General features: G+C 36.8%; 1 protein-coding gene across 2 annotated transcripts in view; it reads right to left on the reverse strand.

Annotated features, from left to right (window-relative positions):
* The window catches only part of pde4bb (phosphodiesterase 4B, cAMP-specific b), a 78,056-nt gene that overhangs the window by 7,662 nt on the left and 52,537 nt on the right, over positions 1-17,857 (reverse strand). For both annotated transcript variants that reach the window (XM_067454198.1, XM_067454200.1), the window contains one exon: positions 2,733-2,845. In XM_067454198.1, the coding sequence (XP_067310299.1) occupies positions 2,733-2,845 (113 nt within the window). The remainder of the gene's footprint in view (positions 1-2,732; positions 2,846-17,857) is intronic.

Below are 17,857 nucleotides of genomic sequence, written 5' to 3' on the forward strand. Positions count from 1 at the left end.
TGTTCACCTTGTACATACTATGTACTTATTATAATAATTGCAAAAACCCTAAACCTACCCCTAAACCTAACTTTAACCCATAGTAACCTTATATTAACTAGTACTTTCTTAAGTACGTAAACTGTAGGTACACGTAAGTGTACATACAAGTGCAACCAAGTTTTTATATGAATACAAATTATCATTATTATTTATACTTAATACTTAAAATGTATTAACATTTTTATTGTTTAACATTTAATGTTTTGTAAAATAAGGATATTTTTAAAAAAAGTTTTAAATGAATCAAGTTGTTAATAAATTGTCAGTTTAAATTAATTATTTAAATTAAACATTCAAATTAAAATTGCAGTTTTATTAATTAAACAATTTTAAAACTTTCAAAACAATCACAACAAATTTGAGAAAGTGAAACTCCTGCACTATTCCCTGTTTTCATTAATTAAATTGTTGCACACATCTAAACATATTCAAACTTCAGAAAATAATTTCTTGTAACAACATACCAGTAAGCTAATATCTTACACCAAAGAGGACAACCAATCTCCAATAACAGAAACAGATGAATCGGTTGCTTATACCGCAAAGCAAAGCCAGAATTTGATCAAAGTCCACAAAAAAACTAAAACTTACCTCTTTCCAACTTTTTTGCAGACCAAACTTTGTCCTTTTCTCAGAGTGGCACAGTCCCATTGTTACAGTGATGGTGTTTCGTGCACTATTGGTGAGCATGTGGCAAGGCAGTGCCTGTGTGTGAGCTCACTCTGACGGCTGTCAGGAAATGCGTTAGACAAAGTGCCGACTGATTCACCTCACTGTAGATGTGCCCTCCTCCCTCCCTCCCTCCCTCTCTCCGTCCACCGGCTCAGGTACAGACGTGCAGAGACCACGCTACTCTTGTTCTGACTACACACATGGGTGGATCTGACTCAATTACTACTCACAGAACTTCAAAGGCGTGACAAAAAGACTCAGTCTTTAGTCGTTCATTTTATGACGTGAATTGAAGACTTGCACAATGTAGCTGACTTTCATTATGTGTTGCCTTTCCACTTTCAACAATAAATAATGAACTAACATAACTAATTATTTTTAAACATTGGTAACACTTTACAATAAGGTTTCATTAGTTGACATTAGTTACCTACATCAGTTAACATGAACTAATAATTAACAGCACTTCTACAGTATTTATTGATCTTTGTTGATTTCAACATTTACTAATACATTATTAGATCAATTGTTGTATTTGTTAACATTAATTAATGCACTGTGTGCTGTGAATTAACAGTAATTAACAATGAACAACTCTATTTTATCAACTAACGTTAACAAAGATGAATAAATACTGTAACAAATATATTGCTCATTGTTAGTTCAATGTTAGTTAATATTACTAATGTTAACAAATGAAACCTTATTGTAAAGTGTTACAGAAATAAACAATAATCAATATATTATATGACCATAACATTGTATGTTATATATATATATATATATATATATATATATATATATATATATATATATATATATATATATATATTAAAGTTTCAGGCTTAATTATATAAAATGAGTTAGTGCATGGTATAAGTATCATAATATACAGAATAAAATACTTTATAGAACTGAATTTTATTTCATTATAGTATACTTTTTTGTTATATTTGCTGCATTTTTACATTGAATATATATATATATATATATATATATATATATATATATATATATATATATATATATATATATATATATATATATATATATATATATATATATATATATATATATATATATATATTGTGTTTGTGTGTGATCAAATTCAGTGTAATTCAGTCTGGAATGCCTCAATGTTAGCAAAGTAATGTGCGTCCTCTATTACTCTATGCTTTCTATCTGATCTGATTAGGTCTCAGGGTAAACAAAGCAATGAGGTCACAACTGTGGCAGTAGCAATACTCAAAAAATGCCTGCATGAAAAAAAACTGGTTTAATCATTTGGTTTTTCACTCTAAGTAATGAGCGTTTCAGCAGTTTCCTTTCCACACTGGTTCCAGTAAATCCACCAAATCCATAACCACCCACAATCACAGAGTTTAATTCATGTGTTTAAAATAAAATGATAACCAACTTGGCGAAATGCCTTTCACCAAGACAACACTGATATAGTTGATATACACAGTTGCTATAAACTAGGATTTTCCCAGTTAATACACATTATTTGAGTGTTTCTTAAGAAATTGGGTAATAATCAGGCAATGAATCAAGTTCTCATTGCATGCTTTTATGCTGACAGTATAAATGTTTTGTGAAAATATCTCTAGATCCCACGTCAACAACTCATCATTAATGACGTTCCCAGTATTAATCTCATAAACATGACCAGACAGTTCAAGAACAACATACTCGATCCATGTATCAGCACAAAAGAAATCCAGGTTTCAAAACTGCATTTGAGAGCTGTGACTAACCTGGCACACTATGGAAATCATTACTATCAAATCCTAGTGATAGATTAAATATATTTCACTAGTGTTTACAGAATACCAAATCCTCCTTATTGCATCTAAATTATATATCAAACAAACTTTGAAGACTTAGGCTTTGAAACAACAGACAAATGTGGAAGGCATCAAAAAGTACTAGTAAGTTTGCAGCAAATAAAATTTTGCATGCAGACAAGCAGAAAGCAGCTTTCGAGTTTAAAGAGCAATGCTCAGGTGCCATCTCACCTTGTTGGAGGCCATGTCACTAACGGAGCGGTACGTCTGGATGGTCTCCAGCTGGTCCAGGCACCAGTCTAGCTCCTCCATGGTCTCCACGGCCAGCTTCTGGTAGGATTCATCTGGTAAGAGACACACGGATATGCATTCAGGATCCAGCCTCTGTTGCATGGCCAGAAAAGGTGGTCCGGAGGGAGCAGTGCAGATAGGGCAGCAGTGATCTTTCATGGTGGGCTGAGTGCTGCTGATGTAGTCATTCTGCTCTGATAGCAGCTGGATTAATAGCTCACTGCTCGCTACATAGTCCTTTCCATTGTGTCACAGGCTCGGTCTCCAAACACACCTACTGTGCAGTCTGTTGCTAGCGAGTCTCTTTCTCTTCACATCGCCTTGTGCTGATGTGTCAATGAGCCTCAGACCCAGGAGAGCTTAGTGGGAGGGACTCTAAAACTCAAATTCTTCTGTTGACTGAAAATGCATTTAATTGAAACCAAAGGGAGGAGAGAATATATTGTTAATAAATTGTCTTGATGGATAAATCAATGGATTAAAAAAAACACATCTATATTTCTACCCTAAATGACATTTAGCCTAAAGCCTAAATGCCATGTATCTCTTTTCCCATTTATATTCATGTAGATTGAGCATATTTTCCCAAGTGTTCATTATTAAAATATATCGGAATAGTTTATTTTTGAGTTTTTATTTTTGCTGTTTTCATTATTTCATTGCTGTTTCTCTTTTTTTAAAATAATGTATAATGCCATTTTTTTTAATTTAAGTATTTAAAAATATATGTCACTACAAATATTTTTCATCATCACTTCATATATTCAATGTGTATTCATATAAATGTATACATATTAAAATAAATATATAGAGAGTAATGAAAATTAAAGTTTTTGCAGAGAATGTACTTAATTATGAAAATAATGTCACAATGCAAACAACAACAACACAAGATCTCCTAAGTAGGTTTCATTATCTTAATACAAAATAATTTTGGGGGTTAAAATAAGTATTGACCTTTACGGTCAAATTTAACATTTCATCTCACGTAACAAGTTGAAAATATACCTTTGAAAATAAAGACAAAGATTTGTGCTGCTGGACAAAGAGTTGACAAGACAACAGTAAAAAGTCCAAAATCTGAGAAGAATGAATTACATCCACTACAAATTTTGCAGAAAGGGTCTGCAATGTATCTGTCAGTTTGAGCGACTCCACCACCCTTACAGTGAGCCTCTGATCTTTTAGTAGACACAAGCCTTTCCCAAGGCGGTATTGGGATTTAGCGAGAGATCAGGACTCATAGAACCCCCCACCACCTCCATTTGATCCCCCGATAGGGCTAACGAGAAGGAGGTATGAAATCAAAGCCGGGGCTGTATTTGCAGGAGCAACCAGAGAGGCAAACTTTACTCCCTTTGCTGGCCAGGATCCAGTCAAAGCTCAACAGGAGCCAAGCAAAGTAAACCACTTCCCCGGAGGTTGAGACGCCGCTAAATCGTGGAGCAGACTTCCGTGCGACACACTTAGGCTGGAGTCTCCCCTAAGGCTGCAGCTAGGTTTCACAAAGACGGCAAATATTGTCTATATTAACATTTATTCCCTGCCTCACTGCAGGATGACCATAGGAAAGTTGCACCGGCAAGTTCAACTGGTAGAAAAACATAACTAAATCATAATTTAAAACTAAACTTAATGTTTTATGCAGCGTTTTTTAAAGAAAAGTTGCTAGCCAGCACCAGCATTTTGGATCATTTTTACAAACGTTCATGGCCCACTGAATATTTTGTTGTATGAATATCTGAACATAAAATACATCAAAAGAAAGAGAAGACATGTGCGTAAGCAAAGATTCTATCACAAATGTTCTGATCTACTTATGTTTTTAAAAAAAAAAATATCCGCCTCAAATTTGTAACAGAATTTTTTTTTCAAGTATTGTTAAAGGGATACTTCCTCGCTTTTTCATATTAAACTATGTTATTCCCTTAACTAAAACGAGTTGATACATCCCTCTCTCGTCTCAGTGCGTGCACTTATTCGCACTGATGCGCTGTGACGATCTGATAGCATTTAGCTTAGCCTACTAAGCCCAGTTCATTCACTCACTATGGTACCAAACAGAGATCAAGTTAGAAGTGACCAAACACCTCCACGTTTTCCCTATTTAAATACAGTTACACGAGTAGTTGAACGATCAAGTATGGCGACAAAATAAAATGTGCCGCTTTTCTAAGCACGTTTTATTTTATGTCACCATACTTGATGAAACTTTAATGAAATACTTTCAAAAAGTCATCAAGTTTGAATGTTGATTAAACATTCTTGAAAATATATTTTGTGCTCATTGGGATGCAGTTGAAAGTTTGGGGTTAGATTTTTAAAGACTTTTATTCAGAATTGAGGATGCATTAAATTGAGCAGTGACAGTAAATACATTAATTATACAAAATATTATATTCCAAGATTTTAATTATTCTATTTTAAGTAAGAATGTATTTTTGATTCCACAAAAAAAGATTTTTTTTAACTTTGATAATAATACGATTTTTTTTCTTAAAGCAGCGAATCATATTAGATTTCTGAAGGATTATGTGACACTATGGAGTAATGATGCTGAACATTCAGCTTTGAATCACAGGAATAAATTACATTTTAAATCATATTAAAATATAAAATTGTTATTTGAAATTATAATAATATTATTTTAAAAAATGGTTTTCTACTACAACTGTGGCAATGCCGATGAATTGCACTCTGACACAGTTAGGAACGCAGCGGCATGTGAATCGAGATTACTAGAAGTTCCTATGTTGATGTTCAGGCCTCATATTATCCCTACATTTAAACATTTTACCATTTTAAATCCCAATTTTCTTTCTAAAGTCATTTAAAAGAATCAGTTGACGAGGAACAGATGAAACCATCCAAGCATTATAGCAAGGAAAAATGATTTAAACAAAACATTCAGCAAGTGTGGCTTTCTGCTGTGGGTTGAATAAGACAGCCAATTAATTACTGCGGTATTCATCATCACGCTTCTATATGGTCATGTGGCAGAAATACCCCAAGCATCGATTAGCATGAACGCAAACACTTCAATAAATCCGATCCCTTGAGTTTAATTGATGAGTTAATTACTGAGTTCTAGGGAGCACCTACAAATAAAGTGACCACATCCAACAATGAGCTCCGGATACCATGTGCGTAACCGTTGTAAAACCGAGCGAAGGGTTTGTATTAACCCTGCTGACGTCTGTGAGGGATATACAGTGCATTACTCCTGATGAATAAGGTCATTTTAGAGAAGCCTCCTGCGTTCAAGATGTTTCACATATGGAGTCAATTTAAGCCGTGTGTGTAGATCTGAAGCCTGGCATGGATACACACGAATAACAGCATCAATATGTCATCGCCACGGGAGCTTGGGAGAGAACAACGACTGGGCAACTTTCACCAGGGGCCTAAATGAAGCCAAGCATGTGCCACTGTCAACTATTGATGCCTGAAATTATGGACAGGGTCATTTTGGTAAAATCAGAAGATTGAAAGTAGTAATAGATATTGTGAAACATAAATAATGTATTATATTATATTATTATACACTTTTAAAAAGAAACTGATACTTTTATTCAGCAAGATACATTAAATTGATGAAAAATGGCATTTTTAATTTTAAAAAATATTTGTTCTTTTGTATTTGCTACTCATCAAAGGATCATAAAAAAGATACTGTATTATTGTTTCCACAAACATATTAAGCAGCACAACACTGATACATAACATTGATAATAAGAAATGTTTTTTGAGCACTAAATCAGCCTTTTAAAGTATTTAATAATTTAATTTCTTTAAAATATAATAGAAAAAAGACAATATTATTTGAAATAATTTCATAGCATTACTGTTTCCGACTGTATTATTGTATTATGTATTAATAATATAGCAATATGAACATATGAATCCTCTAATATATATAATTATATTCCAATATACACACACACACCATATATATATTACTATAATTTTTATTATGGAAATAGAAGTAATAGTGTTTTTTTTTCTTTTATAGTTTATTTAGTAGCAAACATAACTGTTGCTCTTGCTTAGAATTAGGCATTTAGAGAAAGTACAGTAACACCCAACTACAAAAAAATACTAAATCTACCATGAAAATGTACATCAAAAGGGAAAATTAATCAGATTGAAAGTAGATTTCAATCTGATTAATTTTCCCTTTTGATGTACATTACGTTTTCTGTTGTTAGCGTGACAGCAGGATTAAAGTTCAATAGTTCCACTACTACAGGTACAGTAGCAGACAGAATCTTGTCAACATCAGAACATTGTTTCCTATCAAAACAGGATGCACCTCACCTTTGACAAGAGTCCAAAATCAAAATGAGAATGTGTGCTGGGTGATGTATTTGTAGAAAAGTTGTTTGTAAATGCACACTTTTCAAAAGAAAAAACTGTTCAAAATGAATATCATGTGGATTGCATAACTTGCATTAAAGGTCCCGTTCTTCGCTAGCCTAGAAATCTAGACGCACCCTAGCGGCAGCAAATCTAATCTGCCCGCAAGTGTAGTCTAGGAACTCTCAATACCCTTCTGAGCTGTATTCCTCACAATCTGGACGGGCCAATCACGTTGGCGGGCGGGGCCATAATGACGACGGCCGAGTTGCTTGCGTGCTTCTAGTAAACACAGAAACTGGAGAACAGCGGCGGCCTTTCGAATCAGCTTTGACCGCGACTCTGGAAGACTTGGAGTTAAGCTTTTCTCTGAGAAAAGAACAAAGAACGGCACTGAAGTCATTCTTAAAAAGGGAAGATGTGTTTGGAGTTTAGCCGACCGGATACGGTGAATGTTTAATCTATTCTCTGTTTCACCTTCGTTGCTCTGGTTGGTGTAGCGCTATCCTATCGCGTGCAGAGGGAGTTTGAAAGACATCCATTTATCCCGCCCCTCGGATTGAGCCCTGTCAATGGTGAGTTTCCAGACCAAACATCTTGATGTGGGTCTGGTTTGTCAGGCTAGTTCTTCGCGATTCCATCTTTCAAACTTTAGTTAGTGTGAAATGTTGCTGTTAGAGCATAAATAATACCTGTAAAATGATAAAGCTCATAGTTCAATGCCAAGCAAGATATTTTATTTAACAGAAGTTCCCTTTCAAAGCCTACAGCGAACGGCTGGTTTGGACCACACCCCTGCACTTCCTTCAGGAATGACGTCACTAGAACCGTTTGTTGACTAACCCTCCGCCCACAAGAACACGCAAAATAGGGGGCGTGGTCTTGTTGCTCTCCCACGTGGAGAAGAGCGCGCATTCAGTGCTTGCATCTCCCCGTTATGGTAAGAGGCGGGACCTTTCCGGGCAAAGTGCGCTAAGCTGCTGTCCAATCACAACACGGGAAGCGCTGGCCCAATCAGAACTCGTTATGTGTTTCTGAAGGAGGGACTTCATAGAACAAGGAAATCATCAGGCCGTTTTTAGGACAGAGGAAACAGCGGTGTACAGATAAGTAAATTGTGTGAAAAATACTGTTTTTATTTACACGCGAAACATGAACTCATGTTATATTGCACACTGTAAACATAATCAAAGCGAAAACACGTGAAGAACGGGACCTTTAAACAAAGAGGACAGTATTGCCATTCATTTATACAAATCAGCCTCTGCATTATCAAATTGTTGTCTCACAATAAGAAAAAAATTCAACAGTAGCAACAAAAATCAAACTTCAACACATAAATCTTACAGGCGTCATACGTGAACGCTGATTAACCAAATTTTGACATGTACATACTGACATTGCACATTTTCAGTACTCTCATACTGAACTTGCAGATCTGATTATTAGACTCAAAGTAAATGTCACAAGGTGTTTCACAATTTCCCTTTCGCCCAACCCCATGACGTACATCCCCAGTAAGTGAACGTTGAGACTCTTTACAATTGACCTTTAAGTAGTCAAACCTTCCTTGCTAAGGTCTACAGAGCGTCTGACTTTCTGTTTGATCGGTCAACCGTTTGATTCTCTTTACAAAAGACCATAGTGTAGATTTACCCAGCATCCTCTCTGTCCCACAAAACTACCTCTGTGAGAGCGTCTGGCCATTTCAGCAGCCCCTCCTCCCCTTCCCGCCGTACACTGCCCCTCTCTGTGTCCTTGTGTCCCCAGCCACACCGCTGATATATGGGCTAGGTTTTCCTGATTTCGCCCATAAAAAAGCCAAAGAGACAGCGGCTTCTCGTTTCGACTGGTCTGCTGGATGTGACTCATAAAGCAGCAAACGCACGACAGATGTATGATTCAGATGCTTTTGATAGTCATGGCCAATTCAATGTCATTTCAAAATGGAGTGGACAGGCTTTCTCAAAAGGATCCAACTGAAACATACTTTAGCTGTAGTCCATGTGTCTTGTAAAATCAACATTACATATCTGAGGAAATAGTATGTGAATGGTTCTTGCACTGGCTAAACTCCCCGCCATATTGCCAAGAAGTTTTGGGTGATACACATGGTGTTTGTCCATGGTGTCCGTCATTCAATGTACTATAAGTCTATGGGATTTGTTTCACCCATTTTAACATTGCAGATTGCTACAAAAAGTGGCATTACAAAAAAAGTGTGTAGTACACCTATCCTCTAGCCTAGAAATCTAGACGCACCCTAGCGGCAGCAAATCTAATCTGCCCGCGAGTGTCGTCTAGCAACTCTCAATACACTTATGAGCTGTAAAAGCCAAACTCTGGACGGGCCAATCACATCGTGTATAGAGTCGGTGGGCGGGGCTTAACATAATGACGGCCGAGTTGCGCTTGCGTGCTTCTAGTAAACAAAGAAACTGGCGAATGGCGGTCTTTTGAATCAGATTTGACCGCGACTCTGGAAGACTTGGAGTTAAACTTTTCTTTGAGAAAAGAACAAAAAACGGCACTGAAGTCATTCTTAAGAAGGGAAGATGTGCTCGGAGTTTTGCCGACCGGATACAGCGAAAGTTTAATCTTTCAACTTCCTCTGGTTGGTTGTAGCGCAATCCAATTGCGTGCACGCCGTGCAGAGGGGGTTTGAAAGACATCCGTTTATCCCGCCCCTCGGATTGAGCCCTGTCAATGGTGAGTTTCCAGACCAAACATCTTGATGTGGGTCTGGCATGTCAGGCCACTTATCCTCAACAAGTCGCATGATTTGAGAAATCATTCATGACTACCGCACATACTAAATGTGACAAGTAATGACTTTTAAAATGCTCTTATTTGGGGTCAGTAACATATAAGCGTGTCCACAAAAGGAAAAGTATACAAACTTTTTGCTAAACGCGTTAAAACATACAAGTATTTTACCTTAAAAAAAATGTATTCAGAAAAATCATGAATGGCATGAAAAATACTAATATTGTAGTTTTTGAGGTGTTGCACTACTGGTTTATAATGTTTTACAACCTGAACTTACTTTGTCTTGTCATAATGAGGTCAAATTATCTGATATTTAACACTTAAATGCATACCTCAAGTCTTTAGTGACCCGGGACCTATTCACTACCCTTCTCACTACCCTTCACAACAAAAAATAATACGACTGCCTGATTTCCTTTTAATTTTTTGTAAAAATTCTTTAGGGTCGCTAACGACCCGAGGAGTGTAACAGTGCAAGTATATTAAGATGGTACATGTACGTAGGCTGTAAACTGAAGGATGTTTTATTTTTATGTCAGACCACTATTGTGGATCTGACCATTTTTTTATTTTTTTTATTTTTTTTTTAAATTATCTTTACAACTGTTTTAACTATGCTTGTTTTAAAAATGTTATTCGTACACATGGTATTTTTTTTTCTCATGCATACGTTACCACTATTTTAATTCATTTCTATGTAAAGCACATTGAATTGCCATTGGGTATGAAATATACTATACAAATAAACTTGCCTTGCCTTGCCTATATTTTTTTTTCTGCACAACAAAAATTTAATTTTTGTTTAAGAGACATTGCCACTTTTTTTTTTTATACATAAGATGTCACTCATAGTTACCCCAAGCAGAAAACAAAAGAACAGGAAATATCATCAGCAAAACTTGGTAAGGCTCAGCGATTTACTGATTTACTGCAGAACAAGTACTAAATGGAATCAAATATTAATGCCAGTCACTTGATGTTGGATCTGGTGAAGAAGCTGTCAGCGATCAAAATATTGATTTTGAAGATGTCGAAAACGAGTTTTGAGAAAATGTTTGAGATGGATTGCCAATATGATCCAGATGCTGAATCTACTGGGAAATGAGCTCTGACGAGGACAGTAATGATGGTATAAAACTGCTCAAACTGAACCCCAAGCTCCAAAAAGGTAATAAAATATGCTTTTTTTATTGTTCTGTATAATTATTACTCTAATGTCAAAAGAGTTATATATTATTGCGACATTCATACATGTTAGATATAAATCCGGGTCGCTAAAGACCCGAATATGCAATAATGTTTGGCGGAATTCATTTAAGGGTTAAAGAGACTTACTGACCAGTGTTATTGTAGTTTTATTTATGTACTATAGTGTTTATTATTATTTTGAATACACTTTATTTTTCTTTTCAATAATAATTATTTTTAATAGGATATCAGTGATACCAGTGCATAACCTATTATGACTGTATGCCAATAAAGAAATTCAAATTCCTAAATGTATTTATATAAAAAGTGGTAGCCTATTTTAAGATATTTTACAGAGTGTGTGAATCACATTTTGTATTGTAATAAACTGACAAGATATTCATGTCAGTGACCCATATTGTGAATCTTAACAGCTGTTATGTTTTTGCCAGTGTTTTTTTATTTATCCAAATGACGAATCCAAAAATAATGAAAGTCTGGCACACCTTCCCACATGTCTAACCTACACATAAATGAACGAAGCGCAGAGGTTAAGTTATTTGTTGGAGCTGATGGATTGGTGTTGGATCACGTTCTAGAGGCGAGCACATGTTTGTCCTCTGGCAAAGCTCATTGGCTCTCACCATCCTACTCTTGTTTTTGTTTGTCTGGGCTTTGCACGTGGGCAGGAGGACTAGAATGCCAAACAGCTCCATGAATCAACACTGTGTCATTGGGGTCAAATGCACTCAGGCCGGCTGCCAAAAATGACGGGCATGATTATCTGCCGTCTGAACAAAGACTTGAACATAGACCTGTTAACAATGAAACAAACTTCATTTTTACATTACATTGTTATTGGGAGAATAATGGGATTAGGACAAAAGAAACGGATGAAAAAATTATCACAATTTATTCCTCATGTGATTCTGTGGGCCCTTTACAGTTTTACCACACAATCTGCATTATGGGCCGAGAGGGTCTTGTGTAGGTTATTTGACATTTATTGCTCCTACGAAACACTATCTTGGAGGTCTTACTTTCACCGGTGGTTTTTATCTCAACCTACATCTAATGCTGCATCACCAGCAAACAACTCTTTTCACACACTCCCTCTCCTTTGCTTTCTTTCATTCTTGCTCTCTTTCACTCTCTTTCAGGTCTGCAACTCATCTTGTGGCTGTTTGACAGCCTCCACAATGCACCATAGAGAGCTCTTGGCTAGAAATTACTTTAGGGAAGGGACGCCGGTCAGCTTTACAGCTCTGCTGACGTCAATGGCATAATTCAAATACTAACCAGGGTGCACGCTTTAAGACCCGCATTGCCGCTTTGCAGCCTGGTTGGATCGAAAATCAGGACTGGATCTGCAATGTGAGGAATCATTCAGACCAGATTAGGGAACAGAATGTTGAGAATTACCTAATATCGAAGCAAGAAGAAATGCATTTCCAAGCATTTTAGGGATTCATGTTACTGTCTTTTTATGTTATACCCAATTTGATCAGAAAACGTCAGTGTATGCTTAGTCAAGGAATTAAGAAAATAAACAAATCAGACTTTCAAAACAGACTTTATTTTTGGTGACTCACAAGAACTCCACATACACCAAAACAATAACTGACCAAGGACTGAACAGAACAGAGGGTATAAATACACATGGTAAAAGGGAACTAAACAGGAACAGCTGGATGAAGATTAACTAATCATAAACCATAGTAACTACTAACTAGAACTCATACAGACAACACTAAACAGAAAACAGCTGTGATAAAAGCAGTATAATTAATTGATCCTTAAGCTATAAATAAGCTATTAAAGTACTTAACAAGAGTAATGACATTGATTAAATATATATAATTACATATTTGACAGTGGCATATTTCCAAGTTTTGAAAATAAATGTATAATATAATAAATATATAATATAATATAATATAATATAATATAATATAATATAATATAATATAATATAATATAATATAATATAATATAATATAATATAAATCAAATAGTGAGCTGCACTTGCATTTTACAAAAAAATTATACAAACCCAATTCAAAAAAATTGGGACACTACAAATTGTGAATAAAAACAGAATGAAATGATGTGGAATTTTCCAATTTTAATATATTTAATTCAGAATACAACATAGATGATATATCAAAAGTTTAAACCGACACTGTATGGCATCCCCTCTTCTTTTTTTTTAACATTCTGCAAGGTCTGGGGTCTGAGGAGGCAAGTCGCTCAAGTTTAGGAATAGGGATGTTGTCCCATTCTTGTCTAATACAGGCTTAGTTGCTCAACTGTCTTAGGGTGCTTTCACATCTTTAGTTCAGTTCATTTGGTCCGAACCAAGTAAACAATTATATATTGTTGCATTTTTCAGATTTTTTGGTTCCTTTTCACACCACACTGATTGCTTTGGTCCGAACCAGTTGAAACGAACCAAAACGCAGGCACGTGACAACATCCACATCACTCATTGGCCATGGCGTATTTCCTAAACTGCTTTTCGATTGGTCAGAATTTAAGTGTGGGAAAATTCCAACAGAAGAGACAAAGCCAGCAAACTATAACACTATGAAGAGACGACTGCGCGGGCTGGTTTTGTCCCTGGCCATAATCTACTACACTGTGTATATTTACCACAGTATGCAAACAAAACATTTCTATAATGAAGCGCGGATGCGACATGAAAACAACGTATAATGCACTGCAGACGGCGAGCGCGCATCACTCGTCACTTCAAGAGGAGGCTTGCATTAATTATTGCATTAACTCTTGACATGCTCATCTTCCCGAAAATATTGCCAAAGTTCTATCAGGTAATAATATCATGCACACAATGTCAGCGCAGCTAACTACGGCAGCTGGTTTAGTCCAAAAATGATCAGTACTTTTGCAGTTTGTTCTGTTCGAGGTCGGATTAAGTTCTCACCACAAACAAACCGCTCCAGAGTTCGTTTGAAATCGTACCGAGACCACCTCTTCAAGGAGGTCTCGGTACGCTTGTTTGGTCTGCTTTTGGTGAGCACCCGAGTGCGATTGCTGCTTTCAGACCTGACCAAACGAACCGCACCAAAGAGGGAAACGAACTCTAGTACGATTCAACCAAACTAAATGAGGCAGGTGTGAAAGCACCCTTAGGTCTTCTTCGTTGCATCTTCCTCTTTATGATGCGCCAAATGTTTTCTATGGGTGAAAGATCTAGACTGCAGGCTGGCCATTTTAGTACCCGGATCCTTCTTCTACGCAGCCATGATATTGTAATTGATGCAGTATGTGGTCTGGCATTGTAATGTTGAAAAATGCAAGGTCTTTCCTGAAATTACGTCTGGATGGGAGCATATGTTGTTCTAGAACCTTTCAGCATTGATGGTGCCTTTCCAGATTTGTAAGCTGCTCATACCAGATGCACTCATGCAACCCCATACCATCAGAGATGAAGGCTTCTGAACTGAGCGCTGATAATGACTTGGGTTGTCCTTGTCCTTTAATCCGGATAACATGGTGTCCCAGTTTTCCAAAAAAGATTTTCACATTTTGATTCGTCTGACCACAGAACAGTTTTCCACTTTGCCACAGTCCATTTTAAATGAGCCTTGGCCCAGAGAAAATGCCTGCGCTTCTGGATAACGCTTAGATATGGCTTCTTTTTTGACCTAGAGTTTTAACCGACAACGGTGAATGGCACGGTGGATTGTGTTCACCGACAATGTTTTCTGGAAGTGTTCCTGAGCCCATGTTGTGATTTTGATTACAGTAGCATTCCTGTATGTGATGCAGTGCCGTCTAAGGGCTGAAGATCAAGAGCATCCAGGTTTTCCGGCTTTGACCACTCACAGAGATTGTTCCAGATTCTCTGAATCTTTGGATGATATTATGGACTGTAGATGATGATAATTTCAAACTCCTTGCAATTTTTCTCTTTTCTTTCTGATATTGCTCCGCTATGTTTTGCCACAGCAATGGGGGATTGGTGATCCTCTGGCCATTTTGACTTCTAAGAGACACTGCCACTCTGAGAGGCTCTTTTTATACCCAATCATGTTGCCACTTGACCTAATAAGTTGCAAATTGTTCCTCCAGCTTTTCTTTATATGTACATTTAACTTTTCCGGCCTCTTATTGCTACCTGTCCCAACTTTTTTGAAATGTGTAGCTCTCATTAAATCCAAAATGAGTCAATATTTGGCATGACATTTCAAAATATTCCACACACTTTTTTTCACACAAAATTTAAATGAAAAAAAAAAAAAAAAAAAATTTGTAAACTGTTTGGATGGATTAACAGTAAATGAGGTTAATAACATAACATAACATAACATAACATAACATAACATAACATAACATAACATAACATAACATAACATAACATAACATAACATAACAACATAACATAACATAACATAACATAACATAACATAACATAACATAACAACATTAATATAATAATATAATATAATATAATATAATATAATATAATGCAACCTTGCGGCATATGTTTTTAAAGCATTTTAAATATATAAATAAATATGTATGTATAAATAAATATTTCTCATGGATTTTGACTTAGTAGTAATGTCGTAATTTTTCCAGAGTTGGGTAATAAGAAATAAATATAATTATTAACAATATTATTCAAATATTATTGAAAGAAAGTTCAGTTGCAGCTGACCGACATCTTCTAGCACCAGGGTTTCATTTACCAAAATAAGCTAGTTGACTTAAGGGCAAAAAACATGTAAGCACAAAACACACTCTAGCATGCAAGCTTGGTGTGTACGTCAGCACAGGTTGTTTACACATCCTGCAACATCTCATCAGAATGTGAACAAAAGCAAATCTGCAGTCTTGATAATACGGTTTAAAACCTCTATAAATGTTTGAGTTGCATCAGCACAGTTGACCACAAAAACTGTTTACTGATTTACATGCAGTCTTGTCTGTATGAAGAGAGTATAACCAAACAGACATTATGCAATGCCTATTTTGGAAACCAACTGGTGTTTTGGTGATTTAGTTGATGTATTAAATCAGTTCTTCTTAAATATACACAGGTGTCCTAACAGAGTAACCACAGGTGTACAGAATCACGTTAACTATGAACATGTACCACTAGCATCTGACAAACAAAAGTGTCACAATACTTAATTTGAAACATTATATTTTATATACTTGCATTACAAGTTGAAAATTAACTGTTGAAAAGTACTACATTGTATAAGTAAAATGGCCATGAGCCTGATCAGAGTGCTACAGTCCAGACAGTGATTTCAAATTCACACAGCTGCTTTTTGTGTTATTAAACCTGCATTCATCCTGATAGTCTGCTGCACGACCTTGCTTCTCCAGCATGACGGACCCTTGGCAGTGTCAGAGAAATTATAAACACAGGCCAGAGGATGAGACTGCTCTCCCCGAAGAGCTCCTGATGAAAGTTCTTTTCCTTATTTTCTCTCCCTCCCTAATTTCTCTGGAATTGTTTTATGAAGCCGTGGTTCAGGGCCAGGGCACTGGCAAAAGGGTCTGATGACAACAATGACAACAAAAAATGTAAAGTTTGGAATTAAATATTTTTCTGCTGCAGCTTTGACTTAAGATTCAGTTGAAGACACAACGCTGAAGTGTTTTGTTATACATATAACTTCAAAAGTTTTGAAACACCTGTGTGGCGAGGTGGACGAGCGAGAGACATGGGAGGGAGTGAGCGAGACCGTGGCGTGAGTGCAAAGGAGTGTGACCTGCGAGCCACACCGGTCTCGAGTCCTTTCATGAGGGAGCTCGGAGGCATGTAAGGACGAGCAACACCAAGGACGAGAGAGGACCAGGCCTGGACTTTATGTTATGGTTTTGTTTATGTTTTATGATGTGTGTGCGGGCAGTCGTCCGTGAGGGGCTGCCCGTGTTGCTTTTGTTTTGTTTATTATTTATAAACAACAGTCTTTGTTGATCGTCCGCCTCCTTCCTTCCCATATTTATGAACGTTATTACAACCTGCCTTGACATGCACATGAAATCCGTAGGGTTTAATATGGAGTTGGCCCACCCTTTTGCAGCTATAAAAGCTTCAAATCTTCTGGGAAGGCTTTCCACAAGGTTTAGGAGTGTGTTTATGGGAATTTTGGACCATTCTTCTAGAAGCGCTTCTGAGGTTAGGCACTGATGTTGGATGAGAAGGCCTGGCTTGCATTCTCCGCTCTAATTTATCCCAAAGGTGTTCTATCAAGATGAGACCAGGACTCTGTGCAGGCCAGTCAAGTTCCTCCACACCAAACTCACTCATCCATGTCTTTATGGACCTTGCTTTATGCACTGGTGCACAGTCATGTTGGAACAGGAAGGGCTCATAGCCAAACTGTTCTCACAAAGTTGGGAGAATGAAATTGTCCAAAATGTCTTGGTATGCTGAAGCATTAAGAGTTCCTTTCACTGGAACTAAGGGGCCATGTCATACACCTGAAGAACAACCCCACACCATAATCCCCCATGCATCAAACTTTACACTTGGCACAATGCAGTCAGACAAGTACCACTCTTCTGGTAACCGCTCAACCCAGACTCGTCCATCGGATTGCCAGACAAAGAAGCATGATTCGTCACTCCACAGAACACGTCTCAACTGCTCTAGAGTCCAGTGGCATACTTTACACCACTGCATCTGGCACTTTGCATTGCACTTAAAGGGGTGATGAATTGAGAAATCAACTTTCCCTTGAGCCTTTGATATATAAAAGGTCATGGTA

This window comes from Pseudorasbora parva, chromosome 9, assembly GCF_024679245.1.
Source record: "Pseudorasbora parva isolate DD20220531a chromosome 9, ASM2467924v1, whole genome shotgun sequence".
Classification (NCBI taxonomy): Eukaryota; Metazoa; Chordata; class Actinopteri; order Cypriniformes; family Gobionidae; genus Pseudorasbora; species Pseudorasbora parva.